Below are 21,067 nucleotides of genomic sequence, written 5' to 3'. Positions count from 1 at the left end.
GGAAAGATGGTCACCCCGTTGTGAGCTAGATTAGGGGAGAGAGCAGCCACATGTACACAACCACTTATTGTCCCCGCCAGCGCAGGTTGGGGCGGGTCCTCTCAACATTTTATAGGCTATTTCTGTCCAAAGAAGTGTATGGCAAAATAATATAATGCTATTATAAGTACGCTATGCTGCTGCCATCACCCACATCTAGATTGCAATAATTATCCCATGCTACCATCATCATCATCATACTGTGACATTTACCAGTTACTGTACTTGAATTAAATTCTTCTCTCAGAAACCACTGGGTGACATAGTGTGCCCACACATTTATGGTACTCCCTAGCTCCTATTAGCGTACCTAAATTAAAAGAGAAGCAATTTCATCCTTGTTTTAGTTTCCTTCTGTTCTGTCTTGCAAGGCTTGGCTAGAAGAATAACGAAGTGTTGTGCTAGATGCGAATGTATAAGATAGACGAGTATAAAATACTTTCTCTTTCATCCACTAGGGGACACTGGAACAGTCTTATACAGTAGGGGGTGTGAAGCTTGCAACCGGAGGTGTGGCACAATCTAAAATTAGCATTGTGTGCACAGCCGGCTCCTCCCCCTTCACATCCCTCCTCCCTCAGTTTGAAAAATTGTGCCTAGGAGGTAACAGGCACTGAAGGAGCTCCTGCTCCATTACAGAAAGAATGAGGCTGGGTCAACCTAATGAAAAGGGGGACAAAGGTCTTGAAAATAGAGAGACAATGATCCCTATTAAAGGGGATCTGCATCTCTCAGAAAATCCGAAGCATCAGATTTTTTTTTTTTGTGTGTGTATTGCCGCATTAACTGTAAGTACTGGTGGTACTGAGGGCCCTAATATTTAGATTCATACTGTAGGGTTAATTACTGGGGTTCTATTTTTAAATATATATATATATATTTTTTTTAATCCCACCTTAAACCTTTTTGAAGAGACCAGGCTTAAAGGGACATTAGACTAACCTGCTCCGGTCCGCTTCCATTACCTCAGAGCAGATGGCAGTGTCTTCCGCCCGCAGGCCTGGCCATTCGTCCGGCGCCCCCCCCTCTCCTCTCCCGCACGGTCTCTAAGTCTGACGATACGGCTATCAGCCGCAGCAATATCGCGGCCATCAGCCACAGCGTTTCAGCTATCCAGAGTGCTACTGCAGACTGTCTCCCTCCGCACTCCACTGCATCGCGGTTATCAGCCGCAGCACAGGTCCGGCCGGCAGCTCACCCTGCACCCTTCACTGATCACAGGGCGGGGAGGGGTAAGAGTGCAGACTGTCTCCCAGCCCCCTCCGCAGGTCCGGCGGTCGGCTCCTCCACAGGAAGGAGGGAAAGTGTATGTCCCGTACTCCGCCGGCGCAGGAAAGCGCGGCACGGGGGAAGAGATAAGTGAAAGATAAGGCAGGGCACGCTGGTCGGTCAGCGTCCGTTTAGAAACATTGCGCTCACGGTTCACGGCGCTGGGGGATCTTTATTAATATAATAAAATGTAATCGCTTTATTAATATAATAAGATTTCACTGGACATTTTTTTTTAAGCATTTAAAAGGCGCCAACGAGCTTAGCAATGGGGTGTTATATACGCCCCCATTAGTGGACAGTCATAACGGGGAGGGTTCTTTTTATAACAAAGAAGGAGTATACTCCCTCTGCTGGACACTTGTATGTTAGGTCTCTGATGCAAAGGATTTTCCATATGTTTTTAAAAGGCATGTTATGTGTTATATTTTCAAAGGACTTCTAATTCAAAGATCCTGTGAAAATAAAGGGAAAGACTGGATATCAACCCCGACCTTATGCGAGGGTTGCAACGAGGCTGCTGTTTTGTTTATTTTATTAATTATTATTTTTATTTTTTATTTTTTCAGTATAGAAAATAATACAGCCGGATGAATCCAGTGTACCTTGTTCCCATCATACGTTACGGTCTTTTTATTCCTATTATAAAAGGAGAAAGCACTGCAGAGTGTCCTGTGGGAGTGCCTTTTCAACAAAAGCACCAACCAAGAACACTCAAACGTATTTCCTGTAAGGTATCTCCAGTATACCTTGGACTTGCATCAAATTCTATATTTATTTATACATAATACCCCCAACGGACGCTGCTGACAGGTCCGGCGGAGGAGGGAGCATCAGAAGATATCAACCCATTCAACTTTAACTGGACAACAGTTGGTGGTTTGTGGGTGATAGATAAATTCCTATTTATTTAATTAAGTAAGTAATTATTTAGTTATTTTTAAGTAGGAGACTGAATATTTCCAGCTGTTTGAAAATACTCTTCAAAGCTCCCAACATTTCAACGTCCTTTCTCCTCCTATTCTAATAAGGTGGAAGTTCGGCTGAGTGGTATGTTTATGTTTATCTAAAGTAAACACGACCACAAGGATTTATTTTAGTGTCTCAAATAAAACAAGAGCACTACAGTTACCAGCCCGGGTGTGTGTGGCAGTTGAGAATGGGCACACAACTAGGGGGCAGTGGTCCGTCGGTCAGGAAAACATACTCTGACATATAGTCTGCATTGGTGTATGGGCTGCGGGCCCATCCACAACCGGGAAGGAATTCATAGTTAGGATTACTCCATCCGCACAGGTATAACAGAATGTGCGAACCTGGAACGGAGACCCCTCCCTAGGCTACAGTAGAAGTGGGACGTGGAGGTGGCTCTTATAGAAAGAAAGTGAACCGTTGGAAGCATTACTTGAAACAGTAAAGTCTTCCAAATTCCCAAGTACAGTTTGCCTAGCTGTGCATATACCGAGAAGAGTACTAGGGATGATAGCATCCCGACCTCAGCCATATCACTCAAATGGTTTTCTGTGGCTAACAGAAGGGGAGAAGATCTCACACCGTTGGGAACTCGCCCCTGCTTAGTCTGGCAACAGGCAAGGGTCGAAGGTATGTTGGTTTAACATTAAAATCCATCTTTGAGTGTAAGACCACCACAACAGGGAAGTACTTATCACAGAAGACGGGTCGTGCTTCGGTAAAACGGTTATAGTTACAGCGATTTCCCTGTGAGGCTACGTTTTCCTTGGTCCACGAATCAAACAAGTGGATTTCACAGCGGAAGAATCAATCATTCTGCCTACCGGGTATCATGGAGATATTCCAATGGGTAGTCGTCTGAGTCAACTAGATTATTTCCCAGGGCTACAAGATTGACTTTCATCAACGCCCTCAGTTGTTTCTTTACAACTGAATTACCTCAGTATCCACTGAAGCAGGAACACTACAAACTGCTATTCAAAAGCTACGGCACACACACTTAATTTTTCCAATTCCGGATCCTCAATAAGAGACAGGATGTTATTCATATCTTCTTGAGGTGCCACGAATCAGTCAGGCCAATACTGATATAAAACTTGTAAACCAATTTCTAAGGAAGTGGTGCCCGTGGACATGGAGGCTGCATACCTTCATGTACAAAGTTGGACTTCTCACCAAGCGTATTTATGATTCGCGTTGGAAAAGAGTCATTTCCAGTTCACAGCTTCGCCTTTTGGCCTATCATCAGCCCGTGAATTGGCACAGGGATTATTAGGAGCCATCGCTCCGTGGACCAATGCTAGGGTGTAATTGGCATAAGTCCTAGGTTCGAGTCCAACTACGGACCGGATAGATAGATAGATAGATATATATATATATATAGATATATATATATAGATATATATAGATAGATATATATAGATATATATATATATATATATAGATATGATAGTAGTCGCAAGATTAAAAGCATTACGAATTACGATCATACCTTCCTTGGACGATCGGCTAATCCAGTCCCATTTTCAGGAACACCTGATCAGGGATACTCAGACAACACATCAATTTTTCATTCAACACGGCTGGATTGTGAACTAAATGAAAGCCAACCAGATACCAGTGCAGAGGTTTCAATTTCTAGGTCTAAGACTAGACGCAAGGCTCTTGAGGGGGTTATATCCCAGAGAACGTGATCCAAGATAAAAAAGGGATCAGGCAATTAAGAAAAAAAAAATAGTTTCCTTCCACGTTAACTTCACGAAGGATTCGTTTGTTGACACAGGTCGGGACCTCGTTACTTTGGTGGTCGTTACACAAGTATCTCACTGCAGGCAAGAGATTCGAGGTTTGGAATTAGAGGATCCTCACAACGGAGGCCAGTCTCAAGAGTTTTGGGGTGCCCTCCTGGTGGTATCGTTTTCGGGCCAGTTGCACGTCACAGGAAGGCAGTCTACCCGTAAGCATTCTAGAACTGAGGACAGTTTACAGTGATCTTCTCTTTGCCGAGGACCTGGTGAAGGAGTAACATTTGATGACAATGTCACAATGGTGGCACCATAAGCAGTCAGGGAGAAACCAAAATAAATAAATAAATAAAATAAAAATGCGTGATAACATGGAAGGAAGCCGCAAGGATCCTGTTGTGGTCAGAAAGGCGCAACATCATCCTCTCGGTGGTGTTCATTCCAGGAGTGGGAAACTGGAAAGCAGGTTCTCTCAGTCGCCAGGACATGCATCCGGGAGAGTGCTGCCTACATCCACGGATTTGCGACATGGTGGTGAGGAGATGGGGGTCTACCTCAAGTCGACCTAATGGCGTCTCGGCAAAACCATCAGCTGCCCAGATGTGTCCAGGACAAGAGATCCAGCAGCAGAAGAAGTGGACGCATTAACACTTCCTTGGTGTTACAGGAGGGTTTACATTTTTACACCTTTCCCACTCATACCCAGGGTTCTGAAAGGGTTGAAACGAGAACGAGTGTGGGCGATTCTAATCACACCAGATTGGCCCCGCAGGAGTTGGTACTCAGTCCTGCGAGGGTTACTAGCGGAAAGATCCTTGGTGATCACCTCAGAGAGAGGACCTGCTATCTCTGGACCGTTCCTACACCCAGACCTGAACAGGCTGCGTTTAGCGGCGTGGCTATTGAAACCCGGATCTTAAGTAGCAGAGGGATACCAAGAACGACGATTCCTACGATGATTACCGCTAGGAAGCCGGTCACCGCCATGCACTACTACAGGATTTGGAAGAGGTACATGGCCTGGTGTTGAAAACGTGGGTGGAATTCAACGAACTTCCACTTATCCAGACTTCACCTTTTCCATCAGGCCGGTCTAGATGTAGGACTGAGGCTGGGCTTTCTGAAGGCTCAAATTTCGGCTCTCTCCATCCTATTTCACAGCGGTTAGCATCCTTGCCAGAGGTTCAAACCTTTTTACAAGGGGTTTCTGAGGATACTAACCCCCTTTTCATCCTCCCACTGCGCTATGGGACTTACATTTGGGTTGAATCACCAACTTTTGAGCCATTAGCAAGACCAGACCTGAAATATCTCTCTTGGAAGGTCACATTTTTGCTTGCCTTGACTTCGACCAGGCGGGTTTCTGTTTTGGGAGCCTTATCGTGTAAAAGTCCCTTTTTAATTTTTCATGAGGATAAGGCAGAACTCCGTACAAAAGCAGATTTCCTTCCTAGGGTGGTTTTGGGGTTTCACGTTAACCAGCCAGTTGTGGTCCCATCTTTCCAGGGTTTCGCAGATGGGGACGTAGTCCTTGGATGTTGTCCGAGCTTTACGAGTATGCGTACAAGTTACGTCGTCTTTCAGAAAGTCGGACCATTTTTTGTTCTATCTGATGAGCCAAAGAAGGGTTGGCCAACATCTAAGCAGTCTTTGTCTAGATGGATTAGCCTTGCCATTCGGCAAGCTTATCTTTCCTGTGGTAAACAGGTTCTGGTTCAGACGGGGGCTCATACCACCCGATCAGTGGGTGCCTCATGGGCGGTTGCCAGAGGGCTTCCACTACTCAACTTTGCAGAGCGGCGACGTGGTCCTCAGCCCACACGTTCGCGGAATTTTACAAGTTGTATACCTTTTGCGTCCGGAGACTTTAAGTTCGGACGTTTAGTTTTGCAGGCCACCGACAGCACTCCCTCCCTGGGGGATAACTTTGGGACGTCCCCTACTGTCTCAGAATGCTCCAGTGTCCCCTAGTGGATGAAAGAGAAAAGAGGATTTTGGTACTTACCGATAAATCCATTTCTCTGAATCCTCTAGGGGACACTGGACGCCCGCCTCGGTGCTGTCAACCTGCTGTGTTCACAGTTCTTGTTAAAACAGTTCGTGCAAACAGCGTTAGTTTTCGGTTAAGAGTTCTTGGATGCTGTTCGATATATTGTACGGTTCGGTTCCTCGCCAGGTGCTATAGTATCATGTCCTTTTCTCTCAGTCAAATTTTTCAAACTGAGGGAGGAGGGATGTGAAGGGGGAGGAGCCGGCTGTGCAGACAATGCTAATTTTAGATTGTGCCACACCTCCGGTTGCAAGCTTCACACCCCATACTGTATAAGACTGTTCCAGTGTCCCCTAGAGGATTCAGAGAAATGGATTTATCGGTAAGTACCAAAATCCTCTTTTTTAAACTTCCTGTGTCTTTAAAGGAAGATCCAGATTTTTTTTTTTACCAAAACTGTAAAAATCGTTTTAATCGTATTACCTTTTCCTGCAGGTTTTATTCCGTCACATGTCCCACCACCGACCATGCCCCCTCCTGCTATCAGCACAACTATTCCAACAGGCAAGTAAAATCAGGAAATTTAAAAGAGATAGTATAGCAAGTGTGTACTGCATAAATTGAGCAAAATAATTCTCTTCTCATTATGTATAAGTTTGTTCTTTTTTATTGTTAGAGCTGCTACTTAAATTCACCATACTCTATGAACACTCAAATTAGAAAATGCACAAGAGAATTTGTTAATGCCCATAGAGACTAAAGCTGTAGAAAATGTTCCTCATTTGGTGCAAGCAATTTTCTTTGCTTTTTCTTGTTGCTTGGACTTGAAATTAAGTGCCCTATGAAGCATTGTTTTATTTGATCCAATATGATCGAACAGATTTTGCACATTTACAATCTAAATAATTGGGGGAAGCAACATTTTTTTGTGTGTAACATTAGCTTTAAAGCCATTTTTATTTGATTTCTATAACCACTTTATGTTCACTATTGAAATCAAGTTTGCCTGCATAAATCTGCAAAGTGCATAAAAATATATATCACTTGTGTGTTAATATGTTTGTGATTGGGGTAATATTGCCATAATGATTATATTATTCATATATTCATAGTAACATAGTTAATGAGGTTGAAGAGAGACAAAAAGCCCATCGGGTTCAACCTGTATTCTATATTAAGCAGTGCACATTATAATGCACCAGCCGAAATAATGGTTTCGTACCTATTGACAACTATATTTCGGATCACTCCCATATACATAATGTGAATATATTAAATGCTGTAGCCTTGGATACTTTTTTCAGCTGCAAAACTGTCCAATCCATTTTTAAATACATTTACAGAGTCCGCCATTATTATCTTCCCCAGCAGGGAGTTCCAAATCCTTATTGCCCTTACAGTGAAGAACCCTTTCCTACGTTTTGTACGGAATTTTCTCTCCTCTAGCTTCAGTGAGTGCCTATGTATTCTATACAGAATTCTATTAATAAACAAATCCCCTGCTAGCTCTTTGTATTGACCCTTTTGAAGATATTAATAGTGTCTCCTCTTAGTCCCCTCTTTTCAAGGGAATAAATATTTAACCTAGTAAGCCTTTTCCTCATATTCCAGTGTCTCTAACCCTTTAATCAGCTTAGTAGCGCGCCTTTGAACTCTTTCGAGTTCCCCGATATCTTTTTTATGATATGGTGACCAAAATTGAACACAATATTCCAGAATGCGGACGTACCAATGATTTATATAGAGGCAGGATTACATCCTCGTCCCTTGTCTCAATACCCCGTTTTATGCACGCAAGGATTTTACAGTACTTGCCTTCTTTGCTGCATTTTGACATTGGGTGCTGTTATTAATCCTATTATCTATGAGCACCCCCAAATCTTTTTCCACTACTGCTACCCTTATATTTTCCCCATTAAGTGTGTAGGATGCAAGTTTGTTTTTAATCCCAAAGTGCATAACTTTGCATTTTTCAATAATGAACCTCATTCCCCATTTAGACGCCCAGGTTTCAAGTTTAAGGGGTATATTCAATAAGAGTCGGATCCATTCCGACATGCAGTTGTCGAAATGGATCCGACAACCCCTATTCAATGGACGGCCAAATCCAACTGTCGGATTTGGCCGTACACAGGGACCCGTCCTGGCGCTGCTGTCAGCGGCTGCAGATGCCCTGACAGCCACAGCCAGGTGCGCAGATGGCGGCGGGTGAGAGCGGGACAGCGGTGGGGGGGGAGCAGAGGTCGGCGGCGGCAGGAGGAGCTGGCTGCAGGGAGAGAGGTGCCTGCGGTAAGCGGGGAGAGCACAGATCGGCGGCAGGCAGGAGGAGCTGGCTGTGGGGGGACATGTCTGCGGTGGCGGGGGGAGGCGCTGCAGGGAGAGAGGTGCCTGTCCGGGGGACGGCCAGACACCACTCTCCCTGCAGCGCCTCCCCCCGCCACCGCAGACATGTTTGCCCGCCGGCTGTCGATCTCCGTTCCCCCAGCCGCCCGCAGCACCGCTTGTCTTACCTCAATCCGACTGTCAGATTTGGCCCCATTTCCGACAGAAGCACGTGGATCGGCGGCTATTCCACCGATTCACGTGTATTCCGACAAGCCGGGAATTCCCGACTTGTCGGAAATAATCAGTCCCTATTGAATAGGTCGGAACCCCTTCCGACCTATTTGTCGGAAGCTGCCGTCTTTCCGACAAGACGGCAGCTTCCGACAGTTATTGAATACACCCCTAAGTAAGTCATTCTGTAGAGACTCCACATCGATTTCTGTATTAATGACCTTACACAGTTTAGTATCTGCAAAGATTGACACTGTGCTTCCCAGGCCTATTCCTAGATCATTAATAAATATATTGGAACAGTAGCAGGCCAAGGCCCTCATTCTGAGTTGATCGCTCGCTGGCTAGTTTTAGCAGCCTTGCAAACGCTATGCCGCCGCCCACTGGGGAGTGTATTTTAGCTTAGCAGAAGTGCGAACGCATGTGCAGCCGAGCTCTGCAAAAACAGTTTGTGCAGTTTCTGAGTAGCTCTGAACCTACTCAGCGTTTGCGATTACTTCAGCCTATTCGTGTCCGGATTTGACATCAGCCCAGCCACGCCTGCGTTTTTTCAGACACGCCTGCATTTTTACAAACACTCCCTGAAAACGGTCAGTTGACACCCAGAAACGCCCCCTTCCTGTCAATCTTCTTGCGGCCGTCAGTGCGAAAACTTTGGTAGAACCTGTGCACAACCACAAAAGCCTTTGTACCCATACGTCACGCGTGTGCATTGCGGTGCATACGCAGAAATGCCAGTTTTTAGCCTGATCGCTACGCTACGAACAACGGCAGCTAGCGATCAACTCGGAATGGCCCCCAAGTACGGACCCTTGTGGTATTCCGCTGACTACTGGTGCCCAGCTGGAGAACATTCCATTGACCACTACTCATTGTACCTTGTTATCTAGCCAATTATCTATCTGTGTACAAATAGCATTTCCTAGTCCAAGTTCCCTTAATTTGATGATCAGTCTCCTGTGAGGAACTGTATCGAAGGCTTTTGCAAAATCTAAAAAGACCACATCCACTGCTTTGCCTTGGTCGAGATTATCGCTCACTTCCTCGTAGAAGCTAATTAAGTTAGTTTGACACGATCTGTCACTCACAAACCCATGCTGACTCCTGCTAATAAACTTAGTATTCCGCAGATAATCTTCAATGCTATCCCTCAAAATTCCTTCCAATAATTTACCCACTATAGAGATTATACTAACTGGTCTATACTTCCCAGGATGATTTTTAGATCCCTTTTTAAATATTGGCACTACCTCATCTATACGCCAATCCCATCTGGGCCCGGTGATTTATTAATCTTTATGTTGCTTAGTGTCTCCAGGACTACTTCCTCACTTAAACAAGAATCTAGCCAAGAGTCATTACCTTCACTGTCGTTATGCACTACTATCACCTTCTGATCCTCCCTGGTGAATACGGATGAAAAAAACTTGTTCAGTATATCCGCTTTAATTTTGTCATCGTTTATCAAGGCTCCCAGTTCATCTTTTAATGGGCCTACGTGCTCCTTTTTTAACCTTTTACTGTTTATGTATTTATAAAACTTTTTAGGATTGGCTTTACTCTCTATAGCGATTTGCTTTTCGTTTACAATTTTAGCTGCTCTTATTACCTTTTTGCTTCTTTTATTGCATTCCTTGTAATACTGGAATGCCTCCTCCCCTCCAATTGATACCCCTTTTCCACTAACGAGCACGGGTCGCAGCCGGGAGCCTGACACGGGAGCTGCCCCCTGCTGCGACCCGTGCTCGGTCCCTTTCCCATTAGCAGTCACAACCCGGCAAATGCCGGGTTGGTGACGCTTCTAGTGACACGGCAGGGGCGGCGCAGGGAGATCACATGATCTCCCAGCGCCGCCTTCCCTATGCACTGTGAACGGGAGCCGTGTCACCTCGACACGGCTCCCGTTCACACTAGACAGCTAGCCGGGTTGAACACGTGTTTCAACACGGCTAGCTACCAGGGTAGGATTCCCGGATCACTTGATCCGGGTTTACCCTTTTCCACTTGCAAAAAACACGGGTAAATGCGCGCCCCCGTGCATTTACCCGTGTTTTTTGAGCTAGTGGAAAAGGGGTATGATTTAAATGCTTTGAAAGCATGCCTCTTATTAGCCATTTCTTTTTTTACTTCCTTATTAAGCCACATTGGTTTATGTTTAGTACTCCTGCTTTTATTGCACATGGGAATGAATTTGTGAATATTGCTATCAAGCAACCGTTTTAAAGCATCCGACATTTCCGAAGTGTTCTTACCCTGAAACAAAACATCCATGTCAATTTCATTTAGTGCCTGCCTCAGCATATTGAATTTAGCTTTTCTGAAGTTAAATGTTTTAGTTAGCTATGTTTCTTGAAACTGATGTCAAATGTGATCATATAGTGGTCACTGTTTCCCAAGGTCTCCCCAACTGTAATGTTTGATATAATGTCCACATTATTGGTAATAACTAGGTCCAGGATATTGTTACCTTTGGTTGGGTCATCGATTAATTGAGACAATTATTGATCCTTTAATGTGTTTAGAAACCTGCTGTTCCTAGCTTTTACACACAAATCGTTACTCCAATTTATATCAGGATAATTGAAATCCCCTATTACTAGGATGTCCCCCATTCCCGCAGCTTTTTCAATTTGCTGTAAGAGTTGTTCCTCGTCATGTATGCTAATATACGGTTGTTTGTAGCATGTGCCAATGACTAGTTTTTTGTTTGTTTTTTGCTTCAATGCCCCCACTTGTGATCACAACCCATAGCAATTCCACGTTATCTCCAGTCCCCTCGTAAAAAAACATCTATTACGTTTGGTTTTAGAGATGGTTTGACATAGAGACAATCCCTTCTCCCCTTTTGGTAGTCCTTTTCCTCCTGAAAAGTGAATATCCCTCCAAATTTGCAACCCAGTCGTGGGAGTCGTCCCACCATGTTTCTGTAATACCTATAAAATCATAATTGATTTTTTGATACAAGCCATTCCAATTCCCCCATATTACCTGATAGGCTTCTTGTGTTCGCAAGCATACATTTTAGCTTAATATTACCCTTGCCCATTTGTTTTAATGTTATGTTATCCTTATTTACAAGTTACTTCTAGAATTACTCCTACCGACTTATTCTCCTCCCTCCCTTAGCACCCCCATCATACTTAATACAGCCTATGTTACTACTATCCCCATTTGACCTATTAGGTCTTTCTAACCCCCCCCTTGATGAAGGTATTTTCCCTAACGCTATGGACATCATTTTCTATATACCGTACTGTTGAACCATAATCGTAATAAGTTAATAATTTAGGGATACCATGGGCAATACCTTTGCCGGTAATTCCTGTGTCATTACCCTTGCTGGCTGTACTTTCCCTCTCCCCTTCGCCACCCCCATTTTGTTCACTACCCCCATCCTTACTGTTCTCACTGTTTGATCCGTAGCTTCTAGCTAAACCCTCCCCCTAGGCTCCTAGTTTAAAAGTTCCTCCAACCGTCTAACCATCCAGCACCGCAGCGCCCTCCTCATTCAGGTGCAATCCATCGTGACAAAAAAGATGGCGCCTGACTGAGAAGTCCGCCCAGTTTTCCAAGAACACAAACCCCTCCTTCCTACACCAGTTTCTAAGCCACACATTTACCTCCCTAATCTCCCTCTGTCTCCCTGGACTAGCATGTGGCACTGGTAATATTTCTGAGAATATTACCCTAGATGTCCTTGCCTTAAGTTTCTTGCCTTATTCCCTATAGTCTTTCTTAAGGACATCCCACCTACCTTTGTCGTTGGTGCCGACATGCACCAATACCGCCGGGTCTTTACCAGCCCCTCCCAACAATCTGTCTACCCGATTCGCGATGTGCCGTACCCGTATTCATTATGAGAATAATTTTTGCAGCATCTTCAAAAAAAATAAAAAAATCCATTATTTCATTGTGAATGAGCAAAATGACTTATCATTACAGTATTATTTCAGTGTCTTCTCAAACCAATGTGTTAATTTATCACATACACCCAGTGGATGTATGAATTTTATTGGCAGGATTCAATTGTTTTCACCCCTTTCCACACCCATTTTGTTTCAGCCCTCAGGGGCGTGGTATAATTATTTCAGCTTGCTACCCCCGGAGTAGGGAGGCACCCAACTTTATACACAGCTAAACCTGATCACTATGTGCGCAATAACGGAGATAATTTTAGACAGGAAATTGGGCGTGATATATCATTTGAATCTCACCCTATGTGTTTAAACAAGTATGTAGTCTTTATAAGGTCCAGAGAGACTGCCCAACATTCATTAGTCACTGGATTTCTGGTGAATTGACAGGCTACATTCTCATGTGGTGGTCATTTATTTAATGGGATTGGACATTGGTAAAAGGGGCATTATAGTGAACAATTACTCATCAGTTAGAAACACTGTATATGTCGGTAATATTAGTTTACAAATTGACAATAATTTTTTTACTTTTAATTATAAAAATAACTAGTTCCACGCCTGCCCATCTCTGCAGATATTATGAAAGAGGTGTCATATAGCAGTCTGATGCTACCTGTTGGGTCCGTTGTAACCACATCAGCGCAGACTTCATCTATTTTCAATGCAGTTTCTCAAGAAGAAAAAAGGCTAACTGCTGCAGACATTGTCACTGAAAGAATGGCTTCAAATGGTAAGTGCATACCTATGAATGTGTTGGCAGTGTTTTATTAACAGTTTTGCTGCTTGATCTGGTTAGCTTCAGATGTTTACATTTATTTTATTTTGTTTTTTAGCCACTCAAAGTACAGTTGTCAGTAATGCTGGAATCTTCGGATTACAACCACAACCCCCTATTACTGCAACTGTTCCTCATCTGAGCATGTCTACTAGAATAGCGGGTATGCCTTTCTTGGATATTCGTCCTGGTTTACTGCCACAAACCGCAACTGCAAGATTTGCTTTATTAGCTCCAGGAATGCCACCTCCGCCACCACCACCAAGGAGCATGCTTCCTCCAGTGCTTACTGACCCAACTTTGCATTCTCTTGCTTTCCCACCAGGAGATATTTTTCCTCGCCCTGGTATTCCATCTAGACTGAATTCTGATAATCCCACTCAAGACGAAAGTGTCACACTGCAACGCAGTAACATCCAACAAGATGGTGACCAAGATTACCGCTTCCCTCCCATAGAAAACCGTGAGACAGTTAGCCAACCCCCTGGGAGTGAACATGAAAAAGAAAGTATTGCATTAGCAGGAAGCCAAGAAAATAAAAGTGTGAGCTCTACTGAAGAAATTGATAATGTTAGACATATAGAAGATGATCTTGAACCACAGGATATGGCTGTTGTGGATCCTTGTGAAGGTCAGGAGAAACTTACAGAATCTACTGTAGGAGAATTATCTCCTGAAGGTGCACATGAAGGTAAAAGGAAAGCTGATGCACATTCTCTTGAAACTTTAGTAAGTTCTGAACCTCATCCTTATGGAAATATGCTACAAACTCACCCTGAAGCTCATGATATTCCACTCAGACCACAGTTAGATGCTAGACAACATTTTGGCAGCCCTCCACTAGATTTATTACTACCATTTGGTAGACATCCACTTGAGATGAGGGAAATGTTTGGGAGGCCACCAACAGATGGGCGAGATCATTTTAGTAGACCCTCCCCAGGGGGAAGGGACCATCTTGGCAGGCCGCCAATGGATAATAGAGATCACTTTGGACGACCTATCATAGATGGTAGAAATTCTTTTGGAAGACCACCAATGGATGACAGAGATCAGTTTGGGAGACCACCATTAGATATGAGGGATCACTTTGGTAGACCAAATGCAGATGGTGGTAGAAGGGAGCAATTAAATTTTCCTCCAGATAAACTGTGGGGTCATAGAGGAGATTTTGATGAAAGACAACATCATTCTTTCCCCGACTTTGGTGGTCCAAAGGGCTTCCAAGATGAAAGGCATCGTCATGGAAACTACCGACTTGAGCCCAGGAATGTACCAGGCTGGAACAGAGGATTTGAGCCAGATGCACACAGGGATTTTGATGACCGTCGCCGTTCTTGGGAAAGACACAGGGATAGGGATGATCGAGAATTTGGTTTCCGCAGAGAAATGAATGGCAACCGCTTTGGAAGGGAGAGGCAGTCAAGCAGTTGGATGCCTCCTCAACCACAAATTTTTGAATATTTCCCAGAGGCCACTACCACTAAGGAGGAGGATGATGATGATGATGATGATGATGATGATGATGATGATGTGCCTCAAGTTAATGGTGAAATGCCAGAGACTGGCAGTCCACAACAAACTGTTAAAAATTCAATTGATCCTGAACTTTGCGAACAAGAATCCTCAGACAAAGTGAATGAAGTAAAAGAGGTCACGGACGCTGAAGTAGAAAATCAACCAGTGGTTGAAAGCACAGAAACTGAGGGAACATAATCATCACTCAGTAGGTAAAGATACCTTTTGTAAAGTTGTCATCTCTAAGTAATAGATTAATAGCTGACTGGACCTTGCTTGTTTTCTTATTGTCAGCCTGATTTAAGTTAATCTAACGTTACTGTTCACGTTTCACTTAAATAACTGTACACCTGACTTGTATAGTCTGCTCTTAATCTAAATATGATAGGTAGAGATTTTTTTTTTCATTAGGAATCGCAAACATTGCCCCATGTGCTTTTATCATCAATAGAAATATTTGTGAAATGTCCAGCAAAAAGACTTCCTATGGAAGAATATAACATTTTTACAGCTATTGGTGGGTTGGATGTTGGGACTAGCTGCATTTCAGGCTGCTGATGATTTTAAAGTCTAGATAAAGCTGTTATTCTTTTTATGTTCCTGCAAATTGGTTTAAATTTAGGCATTTGGAGATCGCAGTACTAACATTAAAAAAAGACCAGAAAGACCATGAGGTTTGTAAAATCAAAACCACAATCCATGTAATAACCAAAAGTTTAATTGTCTGTGATTTGTTTCTTGTACTGCAGTGAGTAAAGAAAAAAAAAAACATAAAATGTTTTAATGTTGGGTGCATTTTGTTTTTAGATCCTAATAAAACATTTGTTTTAATAACAGTGTTCCAGGTATTGTATTTTTTTTTTTTTTTTTAAAGTTGCTATGTGATGAAGTGGTGGCCCATTTAAAAAGTTATCATTCACATGGTGCTAATGCAGCAATGTACATGGTTTTACTACTTAAAGGTATATTCAGTTACAGTCGGAAGTTCCGACAGGGTGGAAAGACGGCACTTTCCGCTGATAATCAGAACTTTCCGACACTTTAATATTCAATTGAACTGCCATTTTTCCGCCCTGTCTGACAAGTTGAAAAACACATGGATGAGTGGAATCCATGTGTTTTCGACACCGCCGTGGTTGAAAACTGACCGTTTTCAACCATTTATTTTTGTCATAAGAGAGGGCTTAAATGAATTGTCGGAATGGGAGGGGAAATGGCATGCTATTGAATACTGAGGTGTCGGATTCTCTCTGTTGGAGAGGATCCGACTGTAATTGAATATACCCTTTAGAATACAGTCCATTTAACTTGTGAACACATTTCTATACATAATGTAAAGCTACTGGAGAAAACTATGCATAAATGTATAATATAACTGAGCTAGACATATAAACTTGTTTCTCTTTGGTTATAAAAAAAAAAAGCTGCATATGACATTTAAAATTATATTGAGTAAACATTTGGAGAAACATTAATATTGAGGTGTGCATATTTAAATTATATTAGTCTTTCCTGAAATTATTATTTTGTCTGGAGATACTTAAGAAATAAGGCAGGGTGTGTAATGCCTTTGCGGGATGCTGGCCGAACTCTGATCTTTTTTTAAAGGGGAAATTACTTACAAGGCATGATTTTTCCTTGTGTCTGAGTTTGGGTGGCATCCCGCATGACCACCGCACTCAGGCGGCATTACATCCGGCCCATGCTTGTAATGACAAAATACTGAAGTTTGCCTACAAGAAACTGTATTTGCCTACCCTTAAATAAGATAGGAAAAAAGGACAATATCAGCTAAAAGAGATTTCGGAAATCTAACTTTTCATATCTGTATTTCGTACTTGGGGATTTTTTTTACCTATGTTTATTTTCAACTACAGTTTACTAATAAGTGCAAGTTAAGCTTGCTACATACTCTACCACACTTAACTTAAAAGTTAAAAAATTACACTTAACCGTTTATGATCCCTTGTCCATTTAAATGGACATTATTAAAAAATGTATTGCGTTGACTGTATTGTGATTATGGTTTCCATTCAAATACCAATATCTATTTAAATGTACAAAAGTACTGTGAACATTTTCTGGCAGATGCTAGAGTATCAAAATATTGAATAAGAGTTAATTCTTCTTTGGTGTACGAGCTACGTTGCTTTAAGTACTGAAAAGGAAAATTACCAAACCATATTGTTGTTAGGTTATGTACGGCCTCATTTATCTACTATATACCAGTGTCAGTACTGGGATACACTGGAAATGTGCATTGGGTCATAAAGGGTTAAGTGAAATGTGTTAAACACAGGTTCAGTAAACTGGGCAAACATGTAGCTTTCTACTGGCTGGGTTTCTGCAGGAAAACCCAAATTTATAAAGCCATACTACACAACTTTTTGGAATTTTAAATCTGGATCCTGTGCATGCCCCCAGAAAAGGGGCGAGTTGTATCGAAAGGCGGTGTGACCGTGAGACCACACCCATGGTGTGTGCTGTATTTGGGGGTGTGACCACTTGTCACACATCACTTGTTCTTCATGTTGGGGAATCCTAGCCTCCTCCAGACACTCAATGGAAGCCGCATGTCCATTAACCACTGCTCTGCAGCTAGAGCAGTATTTTGTATCCCACCCACCCACGGGACACTACCGCCCATGGGTGCGACAGTGCCCGTAAAATGGGACTGTCATGCTAAAATCAGAACATTGGGAGCTATGGCAAAGCTAAGATAAAATTGTAGGACTCAAACACATGGGTACAGGATTTGAATATCCACCATTAATTGGGTAAATGGGAGAATTAAATTACCCGCGGCTACTTTAATTGTCATACGCGGGCTATTCAACTATCCCTGATAAGCCAGCGCAAGATGCGGTTTATCGGGGATTATATTTCTCCTGCCTCAGACATGAAAAACATTCCAGAAAACAGCCCGTTTCGGTGAACTTTTGCATTTTTTATGGAGCAAAAGTATTTCTCTAACGTCCTAGTGGATGCTGGGGACTCCGTAAGGACCATGGGGAATAGACGGGCTCCGCAGGAGACATGGGCACTTTAAGAAAGAATTTAGATTCTGGTGTGCTCTGGCTCCTCCCTCTATGTCCCTCCTCCAGACCTCAGTTTGAATCTGTGCCCGGACGAGCTGGGTGCTGTTCAGTGAGCTCTCCTGAGCTTGCTGTAAGAAAGTATTTTGTTAGGTTTTTTATTTTCAGGGAGTCCTGCTGGCAACAGACTCCCTGCATCGTGGGACTGAGGGGAGAGAAGCAGCCCTACTCTCTGAAGATAGGTCCTGCTTCTTAGGCTACTGGACACCATTAGCTCCAGAGGGATCGTACACAGGATCTCACCCTCGTCGTCCGATCCCAGAGCCGCGCCGCCGTCCCCCTCGCAGAGCCGGAAGACAGAAGCTGGGCGAGCATAAGAAGTCAGAAGACTTCGAAATCGGCGGCAGAAGACTCCAGTCTTCACTGAGGTAGCGCACAGCACTGCAGCTGTGCGCCATTGCTCCCACACACACCTCACATACTCCGGTTACTGTAAGGGTGCAGGGCGCAGAGGGGGGCGCCCTGGGCAGCAATTGGGACCTCTTTGGCAAAAGTTTAGCATATATACAGTTGGGAACTGTATATATGTATGAGCCCCCGCCAAGTAAATGTATATTTAAGCAGGACAGAAGCCCGCCGTCGAGGGGGCGGGGCTTCTTCCTCAGCACTCACCAGCGCCATGTTTTTTCTCCACAGCACCGCTGAGAGGAAGCTCCCCAGCCTCTCCCCTGCAGTTACACGGTAGAAGAGGGTAAAAAGAGAGGGGGGGGGGGGGCACATAATTAGGCTCAAAAATCAATATAAACAGCAGCTACTGGGTTAACATTAAGTTACTGTGTTATTCCTGGGTTAATAGCGCTGGGATGTGTTGTGTGCTGGCATACTCTCTCTGTGTCTCTCCAAAGGGCCTTATGGGGGAATTGTCTTCAGATGAGCATTCCCTGAGTGTGTGGTGTGTCGGTACGTGTGTGTCGACATGTCTGAGGTAAAAGGCTCCCTTAAGGAGGAGATGGAGCAAATGTGTGTGTGAGGGGTGTCTCCGTCGACAACGCCGACACCTGTTTGGATATGTGTAATTAAGTGCTAAGGTGAATTTATTGCACAAAAGATTAGAGAACAGACAGGGAATCTACCCATGTCTGTCCCTATGTCGCAGAGACCTTCAGAGTCTCTCAATGCTCACTATCCAAAATAATAGACACTGATATCGACACAGGCTCTGACTCCAGTGTCGACTACAATAATGCAAAGTTACAGCCAAAATGGCAGGAAAGTATTCAATATATGATTATTGTAATAAAAGATGATTTGCATATCACTGATGACTCATCTGTCCCTGACACATGGGTACACATGTTTAAGGGGAAGAAAGCTGAGGTAAATTTCCCTCCTCTCATGATGAAAAAGAGCGGGAATCTCCAGACAAGAGACTGCAGTTTCCCACAAAGAATTCTCAGGGAGTATCCTTTCCCTACTAGGGCCAGGATACGATGGGAATCTTCCCCTAGGGCCCAAAAGGTAGCCCTGACTTAACAGCTATCCTCAGGGATCCTGCAGATAGCGTGCACATTCTGGTACACTACTCAGACCGGCGATTGTGTCGGCATGGGGTTATAGCGCTGTAGCAGCGTGGACAGGTACCTTATCAGCAAAGATTGAGACCCTAGTATGTGTGTGTGTATATATATATATATATATATATATATATATATATATATATATTTTTTTATTATTATCCTTTATTTATATGGCGCCACAAGGGTTCCGCAGCGCCCAATTACAGAGTACATATGCACATAATCAAAACAGGAAAACAGTGACTTACAGTTGAAGACAATATAGGACAAGTACAGGGCAACTAAACATAACTACACCAGTAAACATAGAGATAAGTTCCAGGTGGCCAAAAACTGCGGGATCTGGGCAGTTGAGGATTATTAAAGTAAGAAAAGTATAAGCACATGAGGGAAGAGGGCCCTACTCGTGAGAGCTTACATTCTAAGGGATATATATGTATATATAGAGATATATATATATATTAAAGATGCTGTCTTAAGAGATATATATCATAAAACATGCCCAAAGAGACATTAGTCTACTGGGTTCTAGAGTCAACGCTATGTCGATTTCTGCTTGACGTGTCCTGTAGAATATGCAATGGACAGGTGATGCCGACTTAAGAGGCATATGGAAGTCTGAGGATTGTGTGGAGAAGGGATCTCGGACCTGGTCTCCACAGCTTTAGCTGGTAATTCTGATCTTTTGTTTTACATTCCTGCACAGCCTAGGAAAGCACGACATTATCAAATGCAGCCTTTCGAACACAAAGAAACAAGAAAGTCCGAGGTGCGTCCTTTCTTGCCAGAGGCAGGGGCAGAGGAAAGGAGCTGCATAACACAGCTAGTTCCCAGGAACAGAAGTCCTCCCCGGCCTCTACAAAATCCACCACATGTCGCTGGGGCTCCACAGGCGGAGCTTGGCCCGGTGGGGGCACGTCTTCGTAAGGTCAGCCACAAGTGGGTTCACTCCCTGTTGGATCCCTGGGCAATAGATATTGTGTCTCAGGGATTCAAGCTGGACTTTGAGGAGATGCCCCCTCACCGACGGCCCTGCCGGCTTCCCCCCACGAGAGGGAAATAGTGTTAACTGCAATTCACAAATTGTATCTTCAACAGGTGGTGGTCAAGGGTCCCCTCCTTCAACACGGAGGGGGTTATTATTCGACCATGTTGTAGTCCCGAAACCGGACGGTTCGGTCAGACCCATATTGAATTTAAAATCCCTGAACATATACCTGAAACGGTTCAAGTTCAAGATGGAATCGCTAAGAGCGGTCATCGCAAGCCTGAAAGGGGGAGATTTTATGGTGTCTCTGGACATAAAGGATGCATACCTTCATGTCCCCATTTATCCACCTCATCAGGCGTACCTCAGATTTGCGGTACAGGATTGTCATTACCAATTTCAGACGTTGCCGTTTGGTCTCTCCACGGCCCCGAGAATCTTCACCAAGGTGATGGCGGAAATGATGGTGCTCCTGCGGAAGCAAGGTGTCACAATTATCCCGTACTTGGACGATCTCCTCATAAAAGCGAGATCAAGAGAGCAGTTGCTGAACAGCGTATCACTTTCTCTGGAAGTGTAACGGCAACACGGCTGGATTCTATATATTCTAAAGTCGCAGTTGGCTCCTACGGCTCATCTGCCTTTCCTAGGCATGATTCTGGACACAGACCAGAAAAGGGTTTATC

At 43.7% G+C, this 21,067-nt stretch overlaps 1 protein-coding gene across 6 annotated transcripts in view; it reads left to right on the top strand.

Moving 5' to 3' along the window:
* Positions 1-21,067, top strand: part of SCAF8 (SR-related CTD associated factor 8) — a 766,315-nt gene that overhangs the window by 426,372 nt on the left and 318,876 nt on the right. For 3 of the 6 annotated variants that reach the window (XR_010176108.1, XR_010176106.1, XR_010176107.1), the window contains exons 19-21: positions 6,511-6,579; positions 13,039-13,218; positions 13,322-14,993. Coding sequence is in view for 3 of the 6 variants with exons in the window: in XM_063917713.1 (XP_063773783.1) it covers positions 6,511-6,579; positions 13,039-13,218; positions 13,322-14,979 (1,907 nt within the window). In the remaining 3 variants the exon portion in view is untranslated. Of the gene's footprint in view, positions 1-6,510; positions 6,580-13,038; positions 13,219-13,321; positions 15,616-21,067 lie in introns of those variants that run through there. The other 3 variants (XM_063917713.1, XM_063917715.1, XM_063917714.1) reach the window with 2 other exon arrangements.

This window comes from Pseudophryne corroboree, chromosome 4 (genome assembly GCF_028390025.1).
Source record: "Pseudophryne corroboree isolate aPseCor3 chromosome 4, aPseCor3.hap2, whole genome shotgun sequence".
Taxonomy (NCBI): domain Eukaryota; kingdom Metazoa; phylum Chordata; class Amphibia; order Anura; family Myobatrachidae; genus Pseudophryne; species Pseudophryne corroboree.
This window is presented reverse-complemented; position numbering and strand designations above follow the sequence as displayed.